Source organism: Oratosquilla oratoria, chromosome 4 (genome assembly GCF_046742065.1).
Source record: "Oratosquilla oratoria isolate Oo_2021 chromosome 4, ASM4674206v1, whole genome shotgun sequence".
Taxonomy (NCBI): Eukaryota; Metazoa; Arthropoda; class Malacostraca; order Stomatopoda; family Squillidae; genus Oratosquilla; species Oratosquilla oratoria.
The window spans coordinates 74,512,961-74,538,192 of record NC_134780.1 but is presented as its reverse complement, the minus strand read 5'-3'; the positions used below and the strand labels follow the sequence as shown (position 1 = coordinate 74,538,192).

General features: G+C 41.2%; 2 protein-coding genes across 6 annotated transcripts in view; one reads left to right on the top strand and one right to left on the bottom strand.

Annotated features, from left to right (window-relative positions):
• LOC143024899 (uncharacterized) overlaps nucleotides 1–4,446 on the bottom strand; it is a 30,413-nt gene extending 25,967 nt beyond the window's left edge. The window contains exons 1-4 of one of the 3 annotated variants that reach the window (XR_012966323.1): nucleotides 2,587–3,866; nucleotides 2,057–2,296; nucleotides 1,704–1,806; nucleotides 1,071–1,277 (exon numbers count right to left, since the gene is read on the bottom strand). Coding sequence is in view for 2 of the 3 variants with exons in the window: in XM_076184301.1 (XP_076040416.1) it covers nucleotides 1,187–1,277; nucleotides 1,704–1,806; nucleotides 2,057–2,296; nucleotides 2,587–2,620 (468 nt within the window). In the remaining variant the exon portion in view is untranslated. Of the gene's footprint in view, nucleotides 1–914; nucleotides 1,278–1,703; nucleotides 1,807–2,056; nucleotides 2,297–2,586; nucleotides 3,867–4,083 lie in introns of those variants that run through there. The other 2 variants (XM_076184302.1, XM_076184301.1) reach the window with 2 other exon arrangements.
• The window catches only part of Gclc (glutamate--cysteine ligase), a 340,638-nt gene that overhangs the window by 125,466 nt on the left and 189,940 nt on the right, over nucleotides 1–25,232 (top strand). For 2 of the 3 annotated variants that reach the window (XM_076184298.1, XM_076184300.1), the window contains exons 5-6: nucleotides 10,267–10,463; nucleotides 11,861–12,032. In XM_076184298.1, coding sequence (XP_076040413.1) covers nucleotides 10,267–10,463; nucleotides 11,861–12,032 — 369 coding nt within the window. The remainder of the gene's footprint in view (nucleotides 1–10,266; nucleotides 10,464–11,860; nucleotides 12,033–25,232) is intronic. The other variant, XM_076184299.1, reaches the window with a different exon arrangement.

The window sequence follows — 25,232 nt, the reverse complement described above, 5'->3', positions numbered from 1 at the left end:
AGAAACAAATTAAATTAGTGGTACATGATCTTCCTTGTCTGAACCCAAATTGCCTCAGGTTCAGTATATTATTCTCCTCCAGATATTTTGTCCATCATTGATGATTCTCTCACAAATTTTAAAAATTGTACTGGTTAGGGACACCGGTCTATAATTTGTTGGGATTAGCTTGTTAAGTGTAGTTGGGAAGGCTTATGGGAGGATCTTGATTGAGAGGATTAGGAGAGGAACAGAAGGAGTAATTGGCGAGGAACAGTGTGGATTTAGGACAGGTAGAGTTTGTGCAGATCAGATCTTTGTGGTAAGACAGATATGTGAGAAAGCTATAGGAAAGGGGAAGGATGTTTTTTTGGCTTTTATGGATCTGGAAAAGGCTTATGATAGCGTAGACAGGAAGGCACTGTGGGAGGTTATGCAGATATACGGGATAGGAGGAAAGCTTCTGGGAGCTGTCAAGAGTTTTTATGAGAGTAGAAGAGCTTGTGTCAGGATTGGAAATGGAGAGAGTGAGTGGTTCGAGGTAAAGGTGGGACTTCGTCAAGGATGCGTTATGTCGCCCTGGCTGTTCAACTTATACATGGATGGGATGGTGCGAGAGGTACATGCAAGGGTAGTGGGCAAGGGATTGGAGATGGTTAAAGAAAATGGAGAAAAGTGGGAGGTGAGCCAGTTGTTGTTTGCAGACGACACTGTGCTTGTGGCAGGATCAGAGGAGGGATTGAGGAAGTTAGTGGCAGAGTTTGGGAGAGTATATAATAGAAGAAAACTAAAGATAAATGTGAGTAAAAGTAAGGTGATGAGATGTATAAGGGGTGAAAGTGGCAGTAGACTGGAAGTGAGCATTAAGGGAGAGCGAATGGAGGAAGTGGATAGTTTTAGGTACTTGGGTGCAAATGTGGCAGGGAAAGGTGGAGTGAAAGTGGAGGTAGAATGTAGATTGAGAGAAGTGAGTAAATGCCTTGGTGGATTAAAGAGTGTAATGAGGACAAAAGGCCTTCAACTCACACCTTCCTTACCATGCAAAGATTAAAGAACTACCAGGTCTATTCTGCTTGTTAATTATTAATTACCTGTTACTTGTGGTGGACTTGGTGGTACTGGTGGTAGTGGTAGTGATGTTGTGTCAGAACTTTGATCAATTTCATCCTCAGAGTCGGATACATTCTGATCTCTGATTCTTTTATACTTATTTGTATGCGGAAGGGGGCATGGGAGGAGATGGCGAATGACCTCTTCGTCGTATATTGGCACTGTCAGGATCGTACCTTTTTGGGGATCTGAAGATTCAAGAGAATTTGTTTAGAGTACATGCATACTATAGTTATAAATGTGTCACCAAAATCAGGTGTCATGAGGATGGATTCCACTTCACTATCAAGCAAAAATCTCAAAATATGTTTATATACCCAGTATTAGCCAGGTCTATATTTAAAGCTCTGGGGATCGACATACTGTAAGAGAAGAAATATTCACGTGTAGTAAATTTTCGCGAGACTGACAGGCCACTAGCAAAATTTTAATGGCGCGAATATTTCTTGCTTTACAGTAACCAAGAGTATAAAATTACCTGTAACCAAGAATGTAAAATTACCTGTATTTAAATAATTTATTAAATCTGTTTTATTGGCATGACGGATTTATACATTACAGGCGATATCTGAAAACAAACTTAATTTATACCTCAGTAAAGTTACATAACCTACCTAATTGATAGCTTTGAACGACCAAGATTTTCATCATCAGTGGATTCCACCTTGGAATGTTCCTCTAGCCTCCTAAATTTCGACCAAGCTGCACTCCAATCAACTGGAATTTTGAAGGGCATAATTAAGCAAAAATATATATATCAAATCTAATTACCTGTACTATATCAAATCTAACTACCAATCCACCAGAATGCTAATCCATAACAAATTGTGAATAACATGAGTGAATGTTTGGAAAAGTAAATAAGGTCGAAATGAGAATCGGAGTCAGGATGATTCTTAGGAACACTTTGTTTCAAAATGAAAACTTATGCTTGCCTTTAAGCTTTGCACATCACTTTAATACTTACAATTGCGGTAATGGATTGGCTTTATAGGGTACGAGCGCCATTCTTCACCAGGATGAAGCTTGCGCTTGGCAGCATTCTCACACCTTTTTGCGTCTGTGAATGGTGGCCAAAGGGCACATGAACATCCATCTAACCAGTTTGAAGGTATGACGGCCACCTCACCCTTTGCACTCGTCGTGTCAGCATATTCCACAACGCAGTAGTCTATCTTTTCAGACATTTCTCTTATCATAAAACAATCTGAAAATGTTTATAAAAACAAAAGATTTATAAATTTTGCAAGCACATTGTGAAGATTGTCCTAATATCCTAAAAATGAATCACGCTATCAATACTAATTTTTCGTAAATATAAGCCTACCTATACCATTCACAATGTACCCGGGTAATTACATGTACCTAGGCTCATGTACATGCATGTACACAGGTCTACTAAATGAAGATCAATTTAGAACATGTGGATCAGCCCAGACTAAAGGACCAAATATCCTTCATCCATGTCTGAGCGTAAACATAAATCATGGGACTTACCTTGATGAACAGTTCGTAGAAGGTAAAACACCATAGTGGGGACTCCTAACTCTCATATACTTGGTTTTATTTGGTCCCGTGTACAAAGGCTTGGTCCAATCCAGTGACTTGGTGTTTATTATACACAAAGTCCAGCTGCCAGATACTCCAAGTTACTGTGATTACAGTCATTTCCGTGTTTGCCAAAATTGCCTGTCACCATGAGCACATGAATGGCAGGTCTAAAACAGCTCTGCTTCAAGTGTTACTAATTGCTGCCAGCATTAATTGCTGTAAAGTTAACTTAGTCGTGAAGTATAGTTAATGCGAAATTGTGATTATAATAAAAACATTGTTTCACATATCCTAATGCACTGAAAGTGGTTTGTTTGAAACACCTGGCCATGCCACTTGTGATTTTTAATGTGCACTGAAATGCAACAATGAACGAAGTGAAAAGTCGCCAGTACAAGTCAACTTATAGAATCAAGGAAATAAATTGGTGGTAATGATTTTAACAGCTAAGGTAAATTAGACAATATAATAACTTAAGTAATACTGTTCTCCAATATGCATCATTATTAAAGTTCTAACTCTGATTACAAAAATTGCTGATTCATGAGCAATGTAATTTTTGTGGGGGCAGCTAGGCTATGATTCAAAATGCACAAAGTTCTAAAATAAAAAAAAACTCCACAACCTGATGTACCTAATGGTCACATCCTCAAGACAAACACCTAACAATCTATACTTTACATGCCCTAATAAAACTGATGCAACATTGGAATGACAACATCACTATTATTGCTACTTGGGAGCCTTACATACTTGTAAAGAATCTCTTGCAAAGAAACAGTTTTAATTGACCCTGTAAGGTTTGATACCTCATATATGCCAAGTTGAGAAGAAACCAAAGGATAATCAAAACAATCTAAAACTGACCGGAAAGGTTCATAAATGACGAAAATATTATCTGAATCTGGCAATTTTATAATATTCCTGATTAGGCCAACGTGACTGTCAATACCAATGCAGTTATCAGGTTTATTCTTGGAGAAATACAGTTCATTGTATCGGACACTGTTATACTGGGAATATTTCCTGTATTCAAATGGAAGAGGTCCTGAAAAATGTGCATGCTCAAGGCTACATTTTGTCTGAACTGAAGATTTTAATTTCTTAGTGCCATTCCTTCGCCGCTTCGTTTCAGATAGTCTCCTAATTACTTGAGGTAATGGTGAATTGGGTTTCCTAATTATTCTCTTCATACAACCTAAGAAACTTCCAAATGGGAATGCAGAAAATGAATCAAGGGTTCCAAATCGCTGAACATCAGATGCCTAATGAATCAAATTGTGCACATTGTAGATGAGCATATTCCTACCATAAAATTTCCAAAATTGACTGACAAACATGAGGAGAAGCTCTTTTGCATATGCACAATGGCTTGTATGGTACACTGGACTTGATAAACAGTATATACTGACAAAGAGGAGCAGAAAATGTTTGTAAACAAACCCAGGGATGTTTATGGTGGAAATGATAAAATGGCCGTCAATGCTTTGTGTGGGTCATCCGCAGCAAAAATGTAAAGTATTATTTTAAAACATTTCACTTGGTAGGCTTTTAATGGTAAATAAAATAATTTAAAATAAAGTAAAAATATAACAAATTAAACTTTAAGTTTTGCGCTGCTGGCAAATCCCCCTACCGTACCAGAAAGTATTTTTGGTGGGACATTTGAATCTAAACATGCAATTTATCAAGTCTGAGAAAGTGAATTCTTGTGACTGATCATTTGGTCTCAATATTAGGTTTGGTCGACAACGGCCTACAACTTAAATATAATAGCTATTGGGACGGATTGAGCATTTATGCAGACAGACAGCTTTTTCTGGCCTAAAGGCCCATTTTTTTATACTTTCCGATCAGGCCCAGATTTGATCCATATCAGGCATGCAAAATCAGATGTTTGCCTTGCGCCATGGCCATATTTATCCTTCTGAAACACACCGCCCAACTTCCTGTTTGACGATATAAGCCATTTTGGTGCATTGGCATATTTTTTCAGGCTTGCTATAGTTGTGAAGAAATAAATCTGGTGACCAGATCTGCGCCAGGTCGATTTCATATCTGGCATGGCAGGCAACTAGAACTTTAAAAAAAAAATTGATTTTATATTTTTCTTTTATAAAAACTGGGCAGTAACCCAAATAAATCAATTTTGAAGCATTTAGTATCGCTACAAACATGTCAAAATTTGCTGTGGAACCAGATATAAATCAGATCATGTTCCAGACCTGGCATCATCTGGCCAGATCTTGCCAGATCAAGCCAGAAGTAAATCAGGTCTGGGCCAGATTAGCCTTGCTGGCTGGGTTGTTATTTCTATATCTAGTATTTTCCTCTATCCATTGAGTCATTGTGTATTCAATGGTCATGTACAGTAGTGTGTTTCCTCAAAGGTTCTCTCAACTTTCCACTGTCTTCTCTTCCCAACATATTTCTTCAGAGTTAAAATCGCCCATAATTACTAGATTTCATCCTATCAGTATTTCATTTAATGTATGCCTAGTTTTCCAACATTTTGAAATGGTGACTCTTTCCAAGAACATGTTTTCATGGGCACATAGATCATCACAAATTTTCTACTTGTCACTATTTTCTACTTTTATCATGATCAGTTCCACATTGACCCTGTTTTTCCTCACAATTTTTTATCCAGTGATTATATAAGTCTTGTCCAGTACTATTTGGTGGTAGTATACCTTTTAATTTCGTCTCCACAATTCCCATTATATCTGGTTTTTCTTTCAGATAATTTAATTCATCTAATCCTGAAATCAGACCATCTATGTTGGTATAAGTAGTTTTTAATTATTTTCCTTTTCTTCCATGTTTTCTGTTTCCTGCATTTCCATTCTTTTGATATACCATTTTTTCAGCCTCAAGTCCAGCACTTGTTAGAAAAATTCATCCTTTTTGGTCACCGTTCTTCTTTTGATTTTTTAATTGGCTTCATTTTTTAGTGTCTTTTCCTTCCTCATGGTGTATTTCCTTTTTTTTTTATCCTTAGTTTTCTGGTTTTCATTTTTTGCCAACTTTGCTGTTTTTGCTAATACGTCTATCATTTGTGATCTTAGTTTAATTTTTAGAGGTCGATTCTTTTCTTTATTGTCTTATTCTATGCACTTCTATTTCCTTTTCTGTTTCTTGCCCCTCATGATGTATATCTTTCAGAATTTCTTTTGCTATTTCTTTCTCTTTTTCTCTTAAGTATCTAGCTACCTTGTGTTTTTCTTTAATTTCATATACCACTATGCACTTTTTTTTTTATTTACTGTGTCCCTGACCCAATTTTCTTGTAGCAGGATCAGAGGATTTCAGGAAGTTGGTGTCAGAGTTTGGAAATGTGTGCGAATGAAAGAAGTTGAAGATAAATGTGGGTAAAAGTAAGGTGATGAGATGTACAAGGGGAGGAAGTGGCAGCAGACTGGAAGTGAGTATTAAGGGAGAGAGACTAGAGGAAGTGGATAGTTTTAGATACTTGGGTGTGAATGTAGTGGGAAAGGGCGGAGTGGAGGTAGAGATAGAATGTAGATTGAGAGAAGCAAGTAAATGCCTTGGAGGATTAAAAAGTGTTTAGGAATGGATGCTAAGAGGTGATTATATGAAGGAGTGATTGTGCTGACAGCACTGTGTGGGGCAGAAACATGGAACATAAGAGAGGAGTTTGTGTTTGACATGAGGTGCCCAAGAAATATGATAGTGAGTACTAGGAAAGTGAGGAAAGAGGTGAGGAGAACAGGGGTGGAAAAAGAGTTGGGATGGTTTGGACACATGGAAAGAATGAGTGAAGAAAAGTTAATAAAAGAGATGTGGAAGGAGTGAACATGAGGGGACAACCAAGGGTGAGATGGATGGATGAGGTAAAAGGGGCATTGGGAAAGAGGGGAATATCTATTGAGGAAGGATGGGAGAGGACAGAAGATAGGGGTGAATGGAGAATGGTCATGTATGGATGATGCTGTGATGCATGAGGGGGAGAGGGTTGGGGGATGGGAGTGAGGAACTATTTGTGAAAAATAAATTGATGCAGCCCGAAGGGATTTTTCCCCATCTTTTCCATTTCTACATGAGGGGACAGAGAGGTGGTCACCAATTTGATGGAAGGACCTTGCTGTGGATGTGCTGTATCTTGCAACACTGCTTCTGACCCAGGGCAGTGGGCAAGATGCAGGGATGACCCTTATCCAGGAGGTACCATGATAAGAGGGGGGAGGGGGTGGATGGGAGTGGAGAATGTGGGAATGGAATGGGTAGGAATAGATTTTGTGTCTTTGGTTTTTTTTTTTGGCTACCTCCCTTGTAAGGGGGAAAAAGCCTTTGGTATATATATATGTACCTCATAGTTGACTTGTATGGAAATTGGAGGACTAAGTCAGATTACTTGAATGGATGAAAGATTTTTGAAGGGAAGGTACATGAGGATAGTATTAACCACTTCAATACAAGTCAAGTTCTTGTGTTCAGCATTGGATACTTGAGATGTGATGATTGATGTATCACAATTCTCGCATTATAAAATATAAAGTCGCTTCTGTATTACTCATTCTCTTTCACTAAGTAATAATAAACACAGAAAATGTGATCAACCCCGTTCACAGAATTTGAGGGTCACTCAGCTACAACTATAAAATAATCAAGATGCCAACACAAGCATCCTTGTATACCCACTTGTGCCTCATGATGCCTACGTAGGCATCATTGTATAGAAGAGGTTAAAGGATAAGATGTTAAGTAGAGGGTAGTAACAAGCAGAATTCCACAAGCTTCAGTGCTTGCACCAAATTTGTTTCTTGTGTATGTCAATGACTTGATGGAAGTTACAAACTGTAACATGTTTGCTGATGTAAAAATTGCAAGACTGAAAAACGAGGAAGACTGTATGCTATTGCAAAGAAATGACATTTATACATGAAGCCAAGAATGGGAAATGAATATTGATACTAAAGAATGCAAAGTACTGGAAATGGGTGATAGCTGCAAAAGACAGTCTTTAAACTATTACATGGGAAGGGAACCCATTACAAGATGAAAAGAGGAGAAATATTTGGGAGTGTTGTTAAAAGACAACCTGTCACATGAGAGATTTGTCATCAAGATTGTGGGAGAAATGTATGGACTGCTACAGAAGATGGCTTTTCACCATGTAGATGAAGAGATGATGAAAAAACTCGTTAAAACGCTGATCCATCCAAGACTCAAAAGTGTATCAGTGGTATGGTCCCCACACAGAGTGAAGGATACAAGTACTGCATATACTTGTGTATAGGTTGCACTTTTCTAACTAAATATTTAGCCAAAATCAGGGATGGAACCTATCCACTGGACATTAATGAGGGACAGCACTACTGTCACCGAAGTCACAATAATTGGCAATTTCAATGTGACAATGACACTGAATTTCAGTGGTGTTCACACAATATGTATCAAAGCTTTTCAAGCCTTTTGTATTGCTAAAATATACATTATCAAAGGTTCCTACCAACTTACTGCTTTAAACTGAACTATTGCTGCTAGAAAATTGTATATCAATTACAATAAAATGGTAAAATATTCTCTTTTCCAACTCTTTCATATGTTTTATAGTGTTTATAAGCAATGCAACTTTGACCCTTTGTTTACTGTATGTTACTGTACATCACCTGTTTCACTCGTGGCTGCGTATATATATGTGCGCAAATTATATTTTCGTAGTGAAACATAACATCCTGTAACATAACTTAAACTTTTGATTTTCATAATAAAAAAATTATTTTCATGAACTTCCACTAGGCCAACTGTGCTGTTAGATCTATGGTAGATCACATGGCAAATTGACATCTGACTGTCGGGGAGCTTGCTGAAGAATGTGATATCAGTTGGATCTTGTTTCGAGATTTTGACAAAATGATTGAAGATGCACCACGTTGCTGCGAAAGTCGTGCCACGGCTGATGATGGATGAACAAAACGCCAATCATGTCCAGGTTTGTCAGGAACTGCTTGATCGTTCAGAAGATGAAAACTTCTTGTCCAGGATCATAACAGGTGATGAATCATGGTTTTGATATTGAAATGAAGCTTCCAATTGTCCCATTGGATGAGTGAAACATCCCCCAGACCCAAAAAAGCTCGCCAAATTTGATCCAAGGTCAAGGTGATGCTGACAGTTTTCTTCGATGCTAAGGGTGTTGTTCACCATGAGTACCTCCCCAAAGGCTCCACAGTGAACCAGACTTACTACACAAGTTCTGAAACGTCTGAGGGATGCCATCCATTGCAAAAGGCCAGAAATGTGGAGGGGTGGCAACTGGTTTTTCCATCACGACAATACTCCAGCCCATTCAGCCCTCAGAACTCATGAATTTTTGGCCAAACATTCGATCACTGTTCTTCCCCTCTCCCCCTTCTCACCTGACCTTGCTCCTTGCAATTTTTTGTTCCCCAAACTCAAAAGACCCTTGAAAAGAAGAAGATTTGAGATGATTCCCGAGAATAAGGCAAATGCAATGAAGGAACTGAAGGATTACCAAAGAAGCATACCAGGACTGGAAACACCATTTGGATAAGTTCGTGTGTTGGGTAGGAGAGTACTTTGAAGGGGACCCAGATCTGTAACTTCTAAATAAACTACATTTTGCTTTATGATGTCGGTCCGCATATTTTTTTTTAACAGACCTTTTATAATGGAATTTAAAAAAAAAAAAAAAAAAGAATATCAGGACAATATAAAATTGGTGCAAAAGAAGTAAAGTTGGTTATGAAAAGGACCTAGGAGTAATAATCACCAAAGACATATCCCCAGACAAGCAGATAAAGAAAATAGTCAGAGAAACCTACAATTTACTAAGATCAATAAAGGTGTCTTTTAATTACTTGAATGAGATAATGTTAAAGAAAATACTAGTCACACTGATAACACCAAGATTGAAGTATGCAGCAATATTTCATTATGGACACCCAGTACAAAAAAGAATAAAAAGAAAATGGAAAGAATCCAAAGAGCAACAACAAAGATGGCCCCAACATTTTCAAAATTGATGTACAAGCAATGATCGTCTAAACTAGAACTACCAACCCTGGAACAAAGAGGAGAAAGAGGCGATCTGTTGGCAATTTACAGAATCACAAAAGGCATGGAAGTCCTTGACAGAGAAGACATTAAAGTGGGATAGAAGAAAAACAAGGGGACGTGAAAAGAAACTAAAAAATGACAGTTATAGAAAAGATCTGAAAAAAAACAGCTTTTCACCAGAGTGGTGGATGTCTGGAACAAATTGGATGAAACAATTGTGTGTGGAAACACCATACAAGAATTTAAAAACAAAAATAGATGTTGCGAGATACAAAGATGGGTCACCACGAGCATAGCTCCCCTTCCCGTATAATACAACTAGGTAAATACACAGATGTGTATATACTATGTGTATGAATGCATGAAGATAAGATGATTACAAGAAGGTTGGTGTGCAAGACTGAAATATGTATGGGTCAGTTTGGTGACTTGTGTTGATTAGGTTTGTAATTAAGTGCACTGTGGATTAGAGTTTAACTGCTGCCACTCTGACTGGTTAGGACTGATGTTTGTAAGCAGCCAATCTATTATGAGATACTCAAAATGGAAACGACCTGATTACTTTGTGACATTGCATTTCAGCTGGCCCTGACAGCTGCTTCACCTATCTACCGAGGGATGCTGTCTGACATAGACTGTCGCTGGAGTGTGATAGCTGCATCTGTGGATTGTCGAACTTGTGAGGAACGAGGCCAGGCACCCTTGCGCAATGACAAGTTTGTCATCCCAAAGTCTCGTTATGGATCTGTGGACCTCTACCTCTCCCAGTGTGGTGCCTTGTGAGTCTGGCTCAGTAAGAAAAGCACACAAATGTCAACTTCACTTACTTTCATCCCTGTGCCTCACTATCCACCCCCTATTTGCTTTGCTTTATTCCCCCTGCCTTGCTCAGTCTCGCCCTGCATCACTCTCCATCCCCCTGCCTTGCTCAATCTCGCCCTGTATCACTCCATCCCCCTACCTTGTTCAATCTCGCCCTGCATAACTCCATCCCCCTACCTTGCTCAATCTCGCTCTGCATCACTCCATCTCCCTGCCTTACTCTTCATGCCCCCTCCTTGATCTCCCTGTCTCACTCTCTATTCCCTTCTCCCTTGCACTCTATTCCCCTTGCCTCACATTACATTCTGTCCTGCTTTGTTCTTCATGTCCCCCTCCTTAATCTACCTGCCTTGCTGTCTGTTTCCCACTCCCTTGCACTCCATTCCCCCTTTGCCTCACACTACATTCAGCCCCGCCTTGGTCTTCACCTCCCCCCCCCTCTGGTGTCACACTACCTTCTGCCATGCCTTGGTCCACATCCCCCCCCTTGCCTCACTTTCCATCTCCCCCCTGCCTTACTTTCCATTCTATCCCCCACCTCACTTTCCATTCTATCCCACTACCTTACTTTCCATTCCATCCCCGTGCTGTGCTTTCCATTCCATCCCCCTGCCTTGCTTTCCATTCCATCCCCCCTGCCTCATTATCCATCCCTCCCTTGCCCCAATTTCCCCCTTCCCTCTCCCTTTGCTTCTCTCTCTACCTCCCCTCTCCTCCTCAGTTTCTCTCGCTTTCTACCTCCCCTCCCCTCCCCTATTTTGCCTCACTGTCTACCTCCTCTCCTCTCCCCTCCCCACTTTACCTCACCCTCTGCCTCCTCCCTCCCTTTACCTCACTCTCTACCTCCTCCCTCCCTTTACCTCACTCTACCTCCTCTCCCCCCACCCTTTGCCTCACTTTCTACCTCCCCTCCCCCACCCTTTACTTCACTCTCTACCTCCCCTCCACCACCCTTTGCCTCTGCCTCTGCCTTTACTTCCCCTCCACCACCCTTTACCTCACTATCTACCTCCCCTCCACCACCCTTTGCCTCACTCTCTACCTCCCCTCTGCCAGTCTTTGCCTCACTCTCTACCTCCCCTCTCTTGCTTGCCTCGCTCTCTACCTCCCCTCCCCTCCCCTCCCCCACTTTGCCTCACTCTCTACCTCCCCTCTCCTCCCCCATTTTGCCTCACTCTCTACCTCCCTTCCCTGCCTTGCCTCACTCTCTTCTGTTAGATGTACTGTGTAGGTAACCAGTGGTCACTGGATACCTATACTGGAATTCAAATTACCCTTTGCAATGAGGAAAGAAACAATATTATTGAAATATTTTGTATGTTGTATTTTGTTAATAATAACTTCCCTGTTTCAGATTTAATGACCTTCCTGCAGTCAAAGATGATCAGATTTATGGAAAGTTATGCAGCAATGATATTGATGACCTCTTAGCACAACACATTGCTCATCTTTTCATAAGGGACCCTATTAGCCTTTTTTCTGAGAAAATTGATCAAGATGATAATACAGAGATGGATCACTTTGAGGTATGACCAGTTTCTTTGAATTGCAGTATTAGTATTGTATACATTTTAAGAATATATCAACTTTTTTTCCCTTTAAACTGCTCCTGAGTTATGTATGATTCTGGAGAGTAGCTACTGGATTGGAAGAGATTGACTAGGTTTTTAAGTCAATTCAATATTTCCCCCAAGGTTGACAGAATCTTTTAGTATTCTGAACATAATCTAAGAAGAATACAGTGCAGGTAGGTTGATTTTTATTTTACGTGGCTCCAGGAGGGAGGGAGGGGTGGTGAATGGGAGTGGAGTGGAGTGGATGGAGTGGGTGGAGATGAAATGGGAGGGAGTGGAGGGAGGGAGGGGTGGTGAATGGGAGTGGAGTGGAGTGGATGGAGTGGGTGGGGATGAAATGGGAGGGAGTGGATTTATGCCTTTGACTTTGGCTACCTCCATTGTAAGTAGGAAAAAGCAATTGGTTGTATGTGTATTGTTATGCCTTCCGCAAGGATATAAGGAAATATGTCTAGGAGGGGTTTGTACTTTGTGGCCTTGATGTGGTTAAGGCAAATCCAAACAGAAGTTAACTTAGATAACTAATTTAATTTATAACAAAAAGTCAACAAACAAATATAATAACTTTACAACAAAATTAATCAATAGACAATTAATTCCTCAACCTAAACCGAAACCAAGTCATGAGGTTACAGTTACGTGGGTACACAACGGGATTAGAGCGAAAGTGATGGGGAGGAAAGTTACGCCTCGATAGCCAACGAAAATTGTCCGCTTAGAAGCCAGCAGAATGTAATATATATAGTGTTGGCGAGGACGGGAGGAAGGAGAAGGATGAGCCGGACAGAACTAGTTTAAGTCTGTCGGACGAGTAAGGAGTAGAAACGACCACACGTATACAAGCAATTTACAGTACATACATAATTATCCAACAAGTACAGAGTATTATACATATACAGACATTTTAAATACATGGAGGATGGTGGGCCATCACCCCCACCCCCCTAGAACTCATCAACTCAGGAGAACAGATGAGTTGGGAGTTCTAATCAGGACGGCTAAGGGTATCAGCAAGGATATTCTCAGAACCCTTGATATATTTTATGTCGAGGAGGTATTGTTGGAGGAACAAGGACCAACGTAACAGCCTCCTATTACTGTTCTTGTTCCGTTCAAGGAATATTAACGGATTGTGGTCCATGAATATCCGTAAAGGGGTCGAGCTGGGTGGTACGTAGCATTCGAACTTCCGCAGGGCAGAGATGATGTACAGTAGCTCCTTCTCGGTAGTCGAATACTGCCTTTGGTGTTGATCTAGTTGAGCCGAGTGGTACGCGACAGGATGCATTATCCTATCATTTTCTTGGAGAAGAACAGCTCCGACGGCTTGATCACTTGCGTCCGTCTGGAGAACGAAGGGGACGTCGAAGTTAGGTGAACGCAGAACTGGATCCTGTGTGAGGAAGGTTTTTAGGAGCAGGAAAGTGTTCTGACATTCCGGAGTCCAGGAGTAAGGTATGGAGCAGCTTGTCATTCGGGTAAGGGGTAAGGATACCTCCGAGAAGTTTGGACAGAACTTCCTATAGCATCCGGCCATACCCAAAAAACGCCTAAGTGCTTTTCGAGTAGCGGGAGCCGGGTAGTCGAGAATGGCCGAGATGTTGGCTCGTTTCGGCCGGACGACGCCTTGTCCCACCTCGTGTCCCAAGTACGTCACTGTAGCTTGGGCAAAGATGGTTTTGGAAAGTTGGAAGGTGAGGTTGGCTTCTTCCATTCGGGACATTACGACATCTAGTAGTTGTACATGGTTCTGCCAATTAGGAGAATATATTATTATATCATCTAAATATACAGCTACCCCATCAATGTCCTGTAATAGGCAACTCATGGTACGTTGGAACGTAGCCGGACTATTATGTAACCCAAACGGCATGACGGTGTATTCATAGAGTCCAAAGGGAGTGATGAATGCAGAGATGGGATGAGCTTGTGGAGCCAAAGGAATTTGGTAATAACCTTTAGTGAGGTCAATTTTAGTAATAAACTTGGACTGTCCCACCTTGTCAATTAAATCGTCGACGCGGGGAAGAGGTTAGGCATCAGGGACGGTAACTGCATTCACTCGTCGGTAGTCCGTGCACAGTCGAGTTTGTCCGTTTTCTTTGGGGACCAGGACACACGGAGCGGCCCACGGAGAATTACTGGGAAATGCCAAGCCGTGCTGCACGAGATATTCGACCTCTTTCTTCATTATCAGCTTCTTCTGGGGATGTAGTCGGTACGGGTGTTGGTGGCTAAGTTCCTGGATACAGTTGAATCTCATGGGACGTCAGGTTACAACGGCCAGGATTATCTCGGAACAAGGATCTGTGACTAGAAATAATTTCAGAAATATCCTTAGCTTGGTCAGGATTCAAGTGGTTAAGGTACAAAAGTAGGTTGTTCAAGATGTCGCTGTTGTTGTGGGAGGATCGAAATGTGGCAACGTCGGTTCGTGGACCAGTGGACGGTCGGTTGACATAGGTATTTTACTGGTACCGTGATTTAGCGAAAGCAATGGTTTGACTGAACTGTCTAGTGGTATTTTGGCAAGGTATGGCTTGAGCAAGTTAACATGAACAAGTTGAGTAGTTTTGCGTCTGTCAGGGGTTTCTAGTACGTAATTATATTCAGACATCTTTTTCTGAACTTTATAAGGACCATGGTATTTAGCTTGAAGAGGTTGTCCAGAGATGGGAATGTACACAAGAACCATATCTCCTTCCTTGAATTCTCGCTTACGAGATTTCTGATAAAAATTAACCTTCATTTTACCCTGTGCATGCTCAAGGTTCTTCAAGGAAAAGGAATGAATTCTGGCTAGGTTATCCTTAAGGGAAACAATATACTGGTTAACAGACTGTAAAGGTGAGGTAGAAGAAGATATGATATGGTCCTTGATTACCTTGAGGGGTCCCCTTACCTTCCTTCCATATAACAATTCAAAGGGAGAAACACCCAGAGATTTGGATGGTGTTTCACGGAGCATAAATAGGAGGAAAGGCAATCCCTCATCCCAGTCACAGTCTTCCTCGTAACAGAACTTGCGTAGCATATTCTTTAACGTTTGATGACATCGTTCTAGAACTCCCTGACTGGCGGGGTGGTACGCTGTAGACAGAGACTGTTTAACATTTAGTTCCTTGAGAACTTGGGTAAAGAGTTTGCTAGTGAAATTGGAACCTCTATCTGACTGTATTTCCTGAGGAATACCAAAGGAAGTAAACATGTGAGTTAAACACTTAATTACACTCGTAGCAGAAATATTCTTTAAAGGAAAAGCTTCAGGGTACCTGGTTGTGGGACAAAGAACTGTTAAAATGTACTGGTTACCCTTCTTGGTGTTGGGCAACGGGCCTACTATGTCAATCACTAATTTCTGAAAAGGTTCACTAGGTACTTTAATGGGTTGAAGGGGATACGGAGGAATAGATTCATTTGACTTGAATACTAGTTGGCAAGTGTGGCAACATTTAACGAATCTACTTACCTCTGTTTTCATACCAGGCCAAAAGAATTCTGACAAGAGTCGTAAATAAGTTTTCTTGATACCTAAGTGTCCTGAGTGTCCTGTATGAGCAATCTCTATTACCTGAGTCCTCAAGTTAACAGGTAGAACAATTTGGTGACATTCTGCCCAGGTATCATCATCAGAAAGGTGACGAGGTTTATACAATCTCATAATCCCTTCGTGCAAATAAAAGGAGGGAGTATGTAGGATATCCTCCTTGGGAATAGCTCTGTTAAACAAGGGAGCTAAGGAAGGGTTGTTCTGTTGAGCCTCTGATGCTCAGCTCAGAGGGTAGAGTAAGCAGGGTGGTTGGGGTGGTTGGAGAGGTAAGAGTTGGTTGGTTAACTTTTGCTTGGGATCGTGTAATAGCACGGGTTGGAAATAGGTTGGGTTGGGTTTGCTCAATGGTAGAAGTTGGGTTATATGGTAGGGGAGAAGTAGAAACAATTAAAGGAGGATGGACTAGTTCTCCTGCTAGATCGTTACCTAGTATAAAATCTGCTTCAGGGACAGGTAGGGTTGCCGTTTCACTTACTCCTATGGAGACCGTATCCTTGATGAGTCCACAGTTGAGGTGCACCTTTGCCAGAGGTACTGAGAAGGGGTTGTGGAAGTCCTGCAAGTATACATTTTCTCCTGTATAATTACGTTGGACTCCCGGCAGCGCTGACTGAAGTAGCAATGACTGTGCTGCTCCTGTGTCCCGTACTATTCGGAGGTTGTGTTCTACGTGGTCTGGACCAAGCGATACTGTTCCCGTTGAACGGAAAGGCTGAAAAGGATCTACAGAATTGGCAGTAGAATGGTTAAAGGAAGCTACAGATTTTATATTCTTTTGAGCTACTTTACATTTTGGGTCTGGGCAATTTGCAATCATGTGTCCTGGTTTCTTACAGAAGAAACAAACAGGGAAACTAGGGTTATCAATTTTCCCATCTTTACTACCACTAGTTGGTTTTACATGAGATTGTTGGCGGTTACTGTCCTTTCCGACATTTTTGTGAATCAATGAGAGGGTATCAGTCAATTTGGCTGCTTTCATAAGGTCAAATTCCTCCCTGTCAACAATGTGAATTTTTAAGTAGTGAGGAATTTTAAGCACTAATTCTAACGCGATCAAGTTCACTACTTTCTCAAGATTATTGGCTGATGCTGATTTAATCCACTTTCTTAATGCTCGGAGTTTGTCTGACACGAATTCCATATATGTCTGATAGTTAAGTTTGTTAGAATTTCGAAAGGCTTGTCGATAACCTTCGGTGGAAATTTCATAAGCGGAAAGAATTGTCTGTTTGACCGTTTCGTAGTCAGTGTTATTTTCCAGATTGTTACATACTTGTAACCCTTTAGTGGACAGCTTTGGCTTAATGAGCCAAATCCAGTCTGCTTGGGGAATTGCAAAATGTTTACTTCTTCAAATTCTCAAAAAAATAAGGTTGGATTCCACTTGTTGACTTGGGGTCGATAGTTCGAGCCTTTTTACTTCGAGTTCGTGCTGTCTTTGCTCTCTTTCACGCTGCACTTCGAGTTCCTTAATTTGCATTTCATGCTTCATCTTCCTTTCAAGTATCTGATATTCTAGATGGTCTAATTGAGTCTCCTTCGTAGGACTGTCTAATTTGGCTGCAACTGTTTGTTCTAAACGTTCAAATTCTCTGCCTTCGTCTTCCGTTTTCTTTACCTGATCTATATGACTCAATATTAGTTGGATTAATTCAGTTCTACTAATGTTCGCTGGATAAGTTAAGTCCCATCTTGTTGCTATTTCTTTCAGACATTCTTTATTTGGGTTCTGAATTATCAGTTCTTCCACCGAGGGGTTCTCAACATCGTTTTCGATATTCAGTTCTGACATCGTAAAATTTTTACTCGCTAACAGTTGCTACTAAGCAAGGTACTGCGCGTGGTTTGCTTACATGATATACCGGACAAGAAATACAAGTAGAATTATAATACTTGACTCCCACGAATATTATAAATCTTTAGGACAGAATACATTAACCAAAACTACATGCCGTAAGTAGGATAGAATTATCGTTCCCACACGTATCCTAAACAGATCCTACTTCAGTACTCTTACGAAATTTACAGCTGAAAGAGTTTAACGTGGTCATGTGCAATGGCGTATTTACGATTAACTGACTGATCACTCTTGGACTAATTATTACTTTACTGGAGTACTGAGTTACAAGTTTACCGGACAGATGGACAATTTCGATGGTTGTGGGAATGCAAGTGTAACTTATGTATTACGTTTCGCTCGTATATCTCGCACCTTCCTAGTTTTTGTTCGGGTAAGAGGATCCCGGACGGGCCCCCATTCTATGTTATGCCTTCCGCAAGGATATAAGGAAATATGTCTAGGAGGGGTTCGTACTTTGTGGCCTTGATGTGGTTAAGGCAAATCCAAACGGAAGTTAACATAAATAACTAGTTTAATTTATAACAAAAAGTCAACAAACAAATATAATAACTTTACAACAACAAAATTAATCAATAGACAATTAATTCCTCAACCTAAACCGAAACCAAGTCATGAGATTACAGTTACGTGGGTACACAACGGGATTAGAGTGAAAGCGATGGGGAGGGAAGTTACGCCTCGATAGCCAACGAAAATTGTCCGCTTAGAAGCCAGCGGAATGTAATATATATAGTGTTGGCGAGGACGGGAGGAAGGAGAAGGATGAGCCGGACAGAACTAGTTTAAGTATGTTGGACGAGTAAGGAGTAGAAACGACCACACGTATACAAGCAATTTACAGTACATACATAATTATCCAACAAGTACAGAGTATTATACATATACAGACATTTTAAATACATGGAGGATGGTGGGCCATCACAGTATGTATTTATTTTTTTTATTCATTTATATATTTTTGATTATTATTTAAAAAGGGGATTACAAAAGAGGGGAATGTCTGTGGAGGAAGGACAGGATAGGACAGAAGGTAGGGGTGCATGGAGAGGGGTTGTGTATAGATGATGCTGTGATACATGAGGGGGAGTGGGTGGGGGATGGGAGGTGAGGAAGTATGTATGAGAAAAAAAAAATTGACGCAGCCTGAAGGGATTTCTCCCAGTCTTCTCCTTTTCTGCATGGGGGGACGGAGAGGGGGGATCGCCAAATTTATGAAGCGGCCTTGCTGTGGATGTGCTGTGTCTTGCGACACTGCTTCTGACCCAGGGCAGTGGACAGGATGCAGGGATGAACCGTCATCCAGGAGGTGCCAAGATAAGAGGGAGGGAGGAGGGTGGAGGGGAGTGGAATATATAGGAAATAGTGGGTGGGAGTGGTTTCTATGCCTTTTTCTTTTTGGCTACCCCCCATGTAGGGGGAAAAAGCCTTTGGTATATGTATGTATTTTATATATTTTTTGAGTGATGTTTTTAAGCCAGTCAATACAGTAGTTACCCCAAGGTTGACAGAATTTAACAGTACTTGGAACATAACCTGAAAAGTATACAGTATTGGCTAGTTAAAAGTTTAGGTTAGTGTCTTCACCAGTTTAAGAAATACAGGGTGTTCCAAAAGTTACATTATGACATATCTTAATATCTATTGTGGATATCAAAACTCTATTTATATATCCTGAAAGCTTATAATTAATGTTTCTGTACAAGAAATATTAATACAAAAGTGCGATAAGTTAAATGATTATCTTTAAAGATGTTCAGTGTGTGCACCTTGAGTTAACCTCTTCACTCCGGGGCACATCACACGTCTGGCAGCATTAGCTGCCCGACGTGCGATGTTGCGTCATAATAATCGCATTATAAAAAATAAAGTCGGTGCTCAATCGTTCGTTCTCATTCACCTGTGTATTTTGATAAGCATAGAAAATATGATGAAGCCAGTTTATAGAGAATGGAGGTTACATAGGTACGACTACAATAGATATAATCGAGATGCCGACGTCTGCATCATCGAGTACCCACTTGCTCCTCATGCTGCCTACGTAGGCATCACCGTATGGAAGTGGTTAAATGGCACACATTCAAACAATAATCCATTTCTTGCCAAACGTTACTTAGCATGGTGTTTTCGGTGGTTGCCAAGGCTTCTGTTATTCGAGCCTTTGGGTCATCCATGTCTTTGGGAAGGGGAGGTACATACACCAAGCCTTTCAAATACCCCCAGAGGAAGAAGTTGACTGGAGTGAGATCTGGAGACCTAGGGGGCCATTGTAGGAGCACGCGATCAGTTCGTCTGGAATGTCTAATCCATTACAGGATTAAGAGAAGAAAATTTGATGATTTTAGCTTTTAGCTTCTTCACTCCGGGGCACATCGCACATCTGGCAGCATTAGCTGCCCAACATGCGATGTTGCGTCATAATAATCGCATTATAAAGAATAAAGTCAGTGCTCAGTCATTCGTTCTTTCACCCGTGTATTTTGATAACCATAGAAAATTGATGAAGCCAGTTTAGAGAGAATGGAAATTACATAGGTACGACTACAATGAATATAATCAAGATGGCGATGTCGGCATCATCGAGTATCCACTTGCTCCTCATGCCGCCTACGTAGGCGTCACCATATGGAAGTGGTTAAATGGTACCAGTTTCATCTTGCTACCATTTGTAGTTCATGATACACAAGTTCTTGGAATGTGATGTATACTTTTGGAACACCCTGTATTGTATCCCTTATTGGAACCTTAGGCACCAGCTTTAATGTCATCTTTCGCTTTCACTTTTGTAAGTTCTTTTATTGTCTTGGTGTGACATACCATTCCCACCTGAGTAAGAGTTGTGGCAGCATCAATAGTCGGTAGTATATTCCTAGTGACTGATTCACAATAGTTATGATGGCTTTTTTCTATTTTTCTCACCCTCTCTCATTCCCATATCTCTCACCCCCTCTCTTCCCTTTATATCCCCCTCCTCACTCTTTCCCGTATCTCTCCCACTCTTCCCTGTATCTCTCCCACTCTTCCCTGTATCTCTCCCACTCTTCCCTGTATCTCTCCCACTCTTCCCTGTATCTCCCACTCTTCCCTGTATCTCTCCCACTCTTCCCTGTATCTCTCCCACTCTTCCTCTTATCTCTCCCTCTCTCCCCCTTATCTCTTCCCCTCTCTTCCCCTTATCTCTCCCCCACTCTTCCCCTTATTTCTCCCCCCTCTCTTCCCTGTATCTTTCCCCTCTCTCTCTTCCCTGTATCTCTCCCTCTTCCCCATATCTTCCCCCCAAGGCCCAGTACTTTGATGTAGTAGGGGGGCTTGCGTGTAGCAGGGATGGGCTGAGCTGTGCCAGCCAGGTGCAACCATACTGGAGAGGTCAGCCCTAAGCTACCAGATGAAAACTGAGCCAAAAGATTTTTGTTGACGACCCTAGCTTGTCTTTGACCATGTACTGGAATGCTCATAGGATTTGCCACCCTCACCCTATGACAGTTGTTTTAGGATGAGGTTTTTGGGGTAGTGAATAGATAGGCGGTCCCTCACCCTTTTCCTTTGTGAATTCCCCTATCCCTATCCTTCATATTTGCTACCTTACTCTCCTTTTTCACCATCTTTCTGTAATACTTGTAAAGGAAGGTTCTGGTATCTTGGTGCCTCCCAAGCTACATGTCTGAATCCAGTCAAGTGGGGATGTATACCGCGAGGTCACTACTCCCTGTGAGTGCCGAAAGCTCACCGACTGGGGAATACATGTTTGCAAGGTAGGTACTAGGCTGCCGACTTCCTTTCTCCCTTTCCAGTACACATGCAGAGTGACTACGCCGGAGCCATCCTAAATGGGACAAAACAAAGGAGGACAAACCCCAGGTTGACAAAGTCTCTAACTCACCTCCGAGGCCCTGCATGTGTAAATAGTTGTTTCTGGAACTTCCCGACTCTGTAGAGACTTTTCTTTTATTACTTGAGGCATCAGGCAACTGCACTATCTTCTATGTATTGATCTTTCTTTCTTAACCACTTCCATACGGTGACGCCTACGTAGGCGGCATGAGGAGCAAGTGGGTACTCGATGATGCCGACGTTGCCATCTTGATTATATTTATTGTAGTCGTACCTACGTAATTTCCATTTTCTCTAAACTGGCTTCATCAATTTTCTATGGTTATCAAAATACACGGGTGAAAGAGAACGAACGATTGAGCACTGACTTTATTCTTTATAATGCGATTATTATGACGCAACATCGCACATCGGGCAGCTAATGCTGCCAGACGTGCAATGTGCCCCGGAGTGAAGAGGTTAATATATGGTGTGGCCTCATAAATATACACAACCATGGCGGCTGTTCAAACTGTACATTCTAAACCTCCACCACTACCTGATCCTCCTCCTCCTAAACCCCCTGATCCCTCTCCTAATATTGCCAATCCTAATGTTGACAATATTGACTCAGGAAAAGTAAAGCCCCCAGTTAATGACTCCGGCTTGAAAAAGGACTTCGGTAACAGTACTAAGACTTCATTGACAGATAATTCTGTAGCCTAGAAACTTACAATTGGAATGGATTCTGAAGTGACGAAAACATCTTTAGATACTCAGAAACCAATGAATAGCTCAAATATTGCTCCTAATAGTCATAGAGTCTTACATTTAAAATATGTCTCTCTTGATAAGAGTTATATTGACTTACATGAAAAGTTCTGTAAATTTGGACCAATTAAAGAGATCAGGGTTAAACTGACTGACAACTTTAAAGCTTGGCTAGTCTGGATCTCATTTCTTTCTAATCAGGATGCAGCTGGTGCCTGGTTGGATTAAAATAATTCCAAAGAAAATTAATCTTCGGCCCAACTTGTTGCTAGAGTACCATCTAACCTGGATATCTTTTATCCAGAAAACCCGGTAGAGGAAAGGAAGGAAATTATGCAGAGGCCTCCCAATGCAGCTAAGTGGCTTATTATCACTCTTGCAAAGGAACATGCTAACTTGTTCGAGTTTAGAAGATTCTTAAAGAGTCACCTTGGCTGTGGTAATTTGACTAACTCGCAGGTATCACGATTTGGAAGAAATTCCTTCTTAATTCATGTAAAATCTTATGAACAAGCTGCCATGGTGCTTAACTTGAGACAGAAATTGGACATTAAGGAAGTTAAACCCCACTATACCTTTAGTTATGCCAAAGGGGTAATTTTTAATAGAGATCTCTATGACTTTGAGGAAGAAGAAATTCTAGAAATGTGCCCAACTAATGTTTGGAAGGTTATGAATTTAAAATTGTGTACATGAATGCTTGTGAGTGTATCGTGTTCTGATGTCTTTTTGTGAGTGCTTATTGTTTTTACTGTTTTACTTGAATTTTTATCTATTTATATAAGATAGATATGCGCTGAATGGCCTACCGGCTCCGGCGCTTGGCCTTCAAGCTAAAAATTTCATAAATCAATCAATCAACCTCTTCCCCATATCTCCCCCCTCTTCCCCATATCTCCCCCATATCTCCCCCCTCTCCCCCATATCTCCCCCATATCTCCCCCCTCTCCCCCATATCTCCCCATTCTTCCCCATATCCCCCCTCTTCCCTGTATCTCTCCCCCCTCTTCCCTGTATCTCTCCCCTTTCTCTTCCCCATATCTCTCCCCCATATCTCTCCCTGTATCTCTCCCCCTCTCTCTACCCCATATCTCTCCCCCTCTCTCTTTTCCATATCTTTCCCTCCTCTCTTCCCCATATCTCTCCTCATTTCCCCCCTCTGTACACATGCAGAGTGACTACGCCGGACCCATCCTAAATGGGACAAAACAATAGAGGACAAACCCCGGGTTGACAAAGTCTCTAACTCATCTCCGAGGCCCTGCATGTGTAAATAGTCTTTTCTGGAACTTCCCGACTCTGCAGAGACTTTTCTTTTATTGCGCATGACAACGGGCAACTGCAGTATCTTCCTTCTGTGCACTGTTTTTTCTTTCTTAATATATGGTGTGGCCTTACAAATATACACGATGATGGCGGCTGTTGAAACAGAATGTTCTAAACCTCCACCACTACCTGATCCTCCTCCTAAACCCCCCGATCCCTCTCCTAATATTGCCAATCCTAATGTTGAGAATATTGACTCAACGAAAATAAAACCCCCAGTTGACGAATCCGGCTTGAAAAAGGACTTCGGTAAAATCAATCGATCAAATACTGCCCCTAATAGTCATAGAATCTTACATTTACAATAAGTCTCTCTTGATAAGAGTTATACAGAGTTATATGAAAAGTTCCGTAAATTTGGACAAATTAAAGAGATCAGAGTTAAACTAACTGACAACTTTAAAGCTTGGCTAGTGTGGATCTCATTTCTTTCTAATCAGGATGCAGCTGCTGCCTGCTTGAATTATAATAATTGTAATGAGAATGAATCTTCAGCCCAACTTGATGGTAGAGTGCCACCTAACTTGGATATCTTTTATCCAGAAAAGCCGGTAGAGGAAAGGAAGGAAAGTGTGCAGAGACCTCCCAACCCAGCTAAGTGGCTCATTATCACTCTTGCAAAAGAACGTGCTAACTTGTTCGAGTTTAGAAGATTCTTGAAGAGTCACCTTGGCTGTGGTAATTTGACTAACTCGCAGGTATCACGATTTGGAAGAAATTCCTTCTTAATTCATGTAAAATCTTATGAACAAGCTGCCATGGTGCTTAACTTGAAACAGAAATCGGACATTAAGGAAGTTAAACCCCTACACCTTTAGTTATGCCAAAGGGGTAATTTTGAATAGAGATCTGTATGACTTTGATGAAGAAGAGATTTTAGAAATGTGCCCAACTAATGTTTGGAAGGTTGCTAAAATCCCTCGTACTTCTATGATTATCCTAAGTTTTTGTGGTGAAGATCTACCTCATTATGTAGAGATAGAAAAAGAAATTGTTTATGTGAAGCAGTTTAAACCCCGTCCCCTTCAGTGCTTCAAGTGCTATGGTTTTGGCCATCCTTCCCGCAGATGTGCAAGGGACAAAATGTGTTTGATATGTGCTCAGCCTGAACATGGGGATTGTTCCCGCCCAACAGTTTGTATAAATTGTAAAGAAGAGCAAGATGCCAGAAATAAGAACTGTAATTTATAAGAAGGAACAGGAAATACTACTAAAAGCTCCTGCAGAACATATAAGTGTAGGACATGCTAAAAGACTATTAAGTAATTCCAAAAGATACAGTGATGTAGTTAAAACAAATAGTAAAGTGGATCAGCCAACAGTAGAAGGCAATAGAAATTAAAAATGCCAATATGAATGGTTCTGTTAACACTGAACCCAAGCCTCAGTGTAAAAGTGTTACCATAAAATCTAATGGTCTTTCTTCTTCTCAAGTAGAAATTTCTAGTACTTCTGAAGCTTCCTGTGTGGAGGTTTCCTCACCCCCTGTTGAAGGGGTGTCCCCTGCCCCATCTGGAGGGGCACCTAAGGTTTCTATTGTAGAAACCTCACAGGCTTCTTCTAATGAAGCCTCCTCTCAGGCAATCTCTCTTCCAGACTTGGGGGACTCCCCAGTAGAGGGATTGCTGACTAGTGTGCCTCACTCGGTAGAGGTACACAGAAGCAATGAGGATCAGTGAAATGCTGAACCCAAGCCTCAGCATGAAAGAGTCACTACTAGACCAAATTGGTCTTCTCCACAAGTTGGAAATTGTAGTACTCGTCAACCCTACTCTGCGGAGGTTCTCCCATCCCCAGTTGAGGGAATGCCTCCTGCCCCATCTAGAGGGGCACC